This window comes from Charadrius vociferus, unplaced genomic scaffold, assembly GCF_000708025.1.
Source record: "Charadrius vociferus isolate BGI_N301 unplaced genomic scaffold, ASM70802v2 scaffold54, whole genome shotgun sequence".
Taxonomy (NCBI): Eukaryota; Metazoa; Chordata; class Aves; order Charadriiformes; family Charadriidae; genus Charadrius; species Charadrius vociferus.
Genome location: NW_009648350.1, coordinates 4,356,123 through 4,357,095, shown reverse-complemented (window position 1 = coordinate 4,357,095; position 973 = coordinate 4,356,123). Strand labels below are relative to the sequence as shown.

Here is a 973-nt window from a genome sequence, read left to right as displayed (position 1 = left end):
GGAGTCTCATGTCACCCCCCCAAGCCGGGCTGGCACCGGCCCCGTTACCGTTCAGCGGGAACAAAGCCACAGGGTGGCGCTTTTGGCACACGGTACTGTACGGCACCGGGAGCTCAACCAGCACCAATGCTCCCACCGCCTCCTCATCCCCTCCACCCCGAAACGGCTACCGAGAGCAAAGGGACGGAATGGGGACCCGCTGCCCCGGGGACACCCCACCACCCCGGGACGTGCTGCCCACCTGGGCCGGTCGGCCATGGCGTGGGGGCTGCGCGCTGGCATGGTTCACCGTCCCTGGCCCCAGGGACTGGCTGGCATAGAAGTCCATGGGGTACGGCTGCTGCCACTCGACGTCCCGGAGAGCCACCGCAGCCTGCGGAAGGGACAAGGAGCGGAGCCCCTGAGCAGTGCCCACAGCAGGAGAGCCAGGGGTGCTGGGAGAGGTCCCAGCGTGGCAGCGTGGCGTGGCGAGCAGGGCACTGCCAGACGGAAACTCGAGGCACCATGAATCCCACTGGTTTCACAAGGGATCGGAAATCCCAGCGGCACACTCGGACACAGAGGAGGGGACACTGCCCGGCTGCAGTGACACCCCCATCCCGGCAGCTCGCAGCACTGCAGCTCTGTGGGAGGCTCCGGTACGTTACCCCACGCCAGGGCCGGTCGCCCCAAGACGGGAGGGTCGTGCTCACCTCATAGGGTGTCAGCAGTGGCTTGCTGAAGGCTTCTCCCCAGTCGATGGAGAGCCGGGGACAGGCTATCTGCACCCACCTGGAAAGGAAACATGCGGCAACAGATGGGTACGAGCATTTTGGGAAGAACAAGCCGCAATGAAGCCCCGCAGCAGCCCCCTGGGAAGGAAGCAGAGCAGTAGGGAGCAAGGTCTCTGCTATGCCGGAGCCACCCTGCCAAGGACAGCCACACAGTGACAGCCCAGGTGACAGCAGGACAGACGTGACAGGGTCAGCTTCCA

The 973-nt window shown here is 65.6% G+C and overlaps 1 protein-coding gene across 1 annotated transcript in view; it reads right to left on the bottom strand.

The window, feature by feature from the left end:
- Nucleotides 1-166: 166 nt before the first annotated feature.
- The window catches only part of DPH1 (diphthamide biosynthesis 1), a 23,947-nt gene continuing 23,140 nt past the window's right edge, over nucleotides 167-973 (bottom strand). The window contains exons 13-14 of the mRNA XM_009885226.1: nucleotides 693-805; nucleotides 167-373 (exon numbers count right to left, since the gene is read on the bottom strand). Coding sequence (XP_009883528.1) covers nucleotides 167-373; nucleotides 693-805 — 320 coding nt within the window. The remainder of the gene's footprint in view (nucleotides 374-692; nucleotides 806-973) is intronic.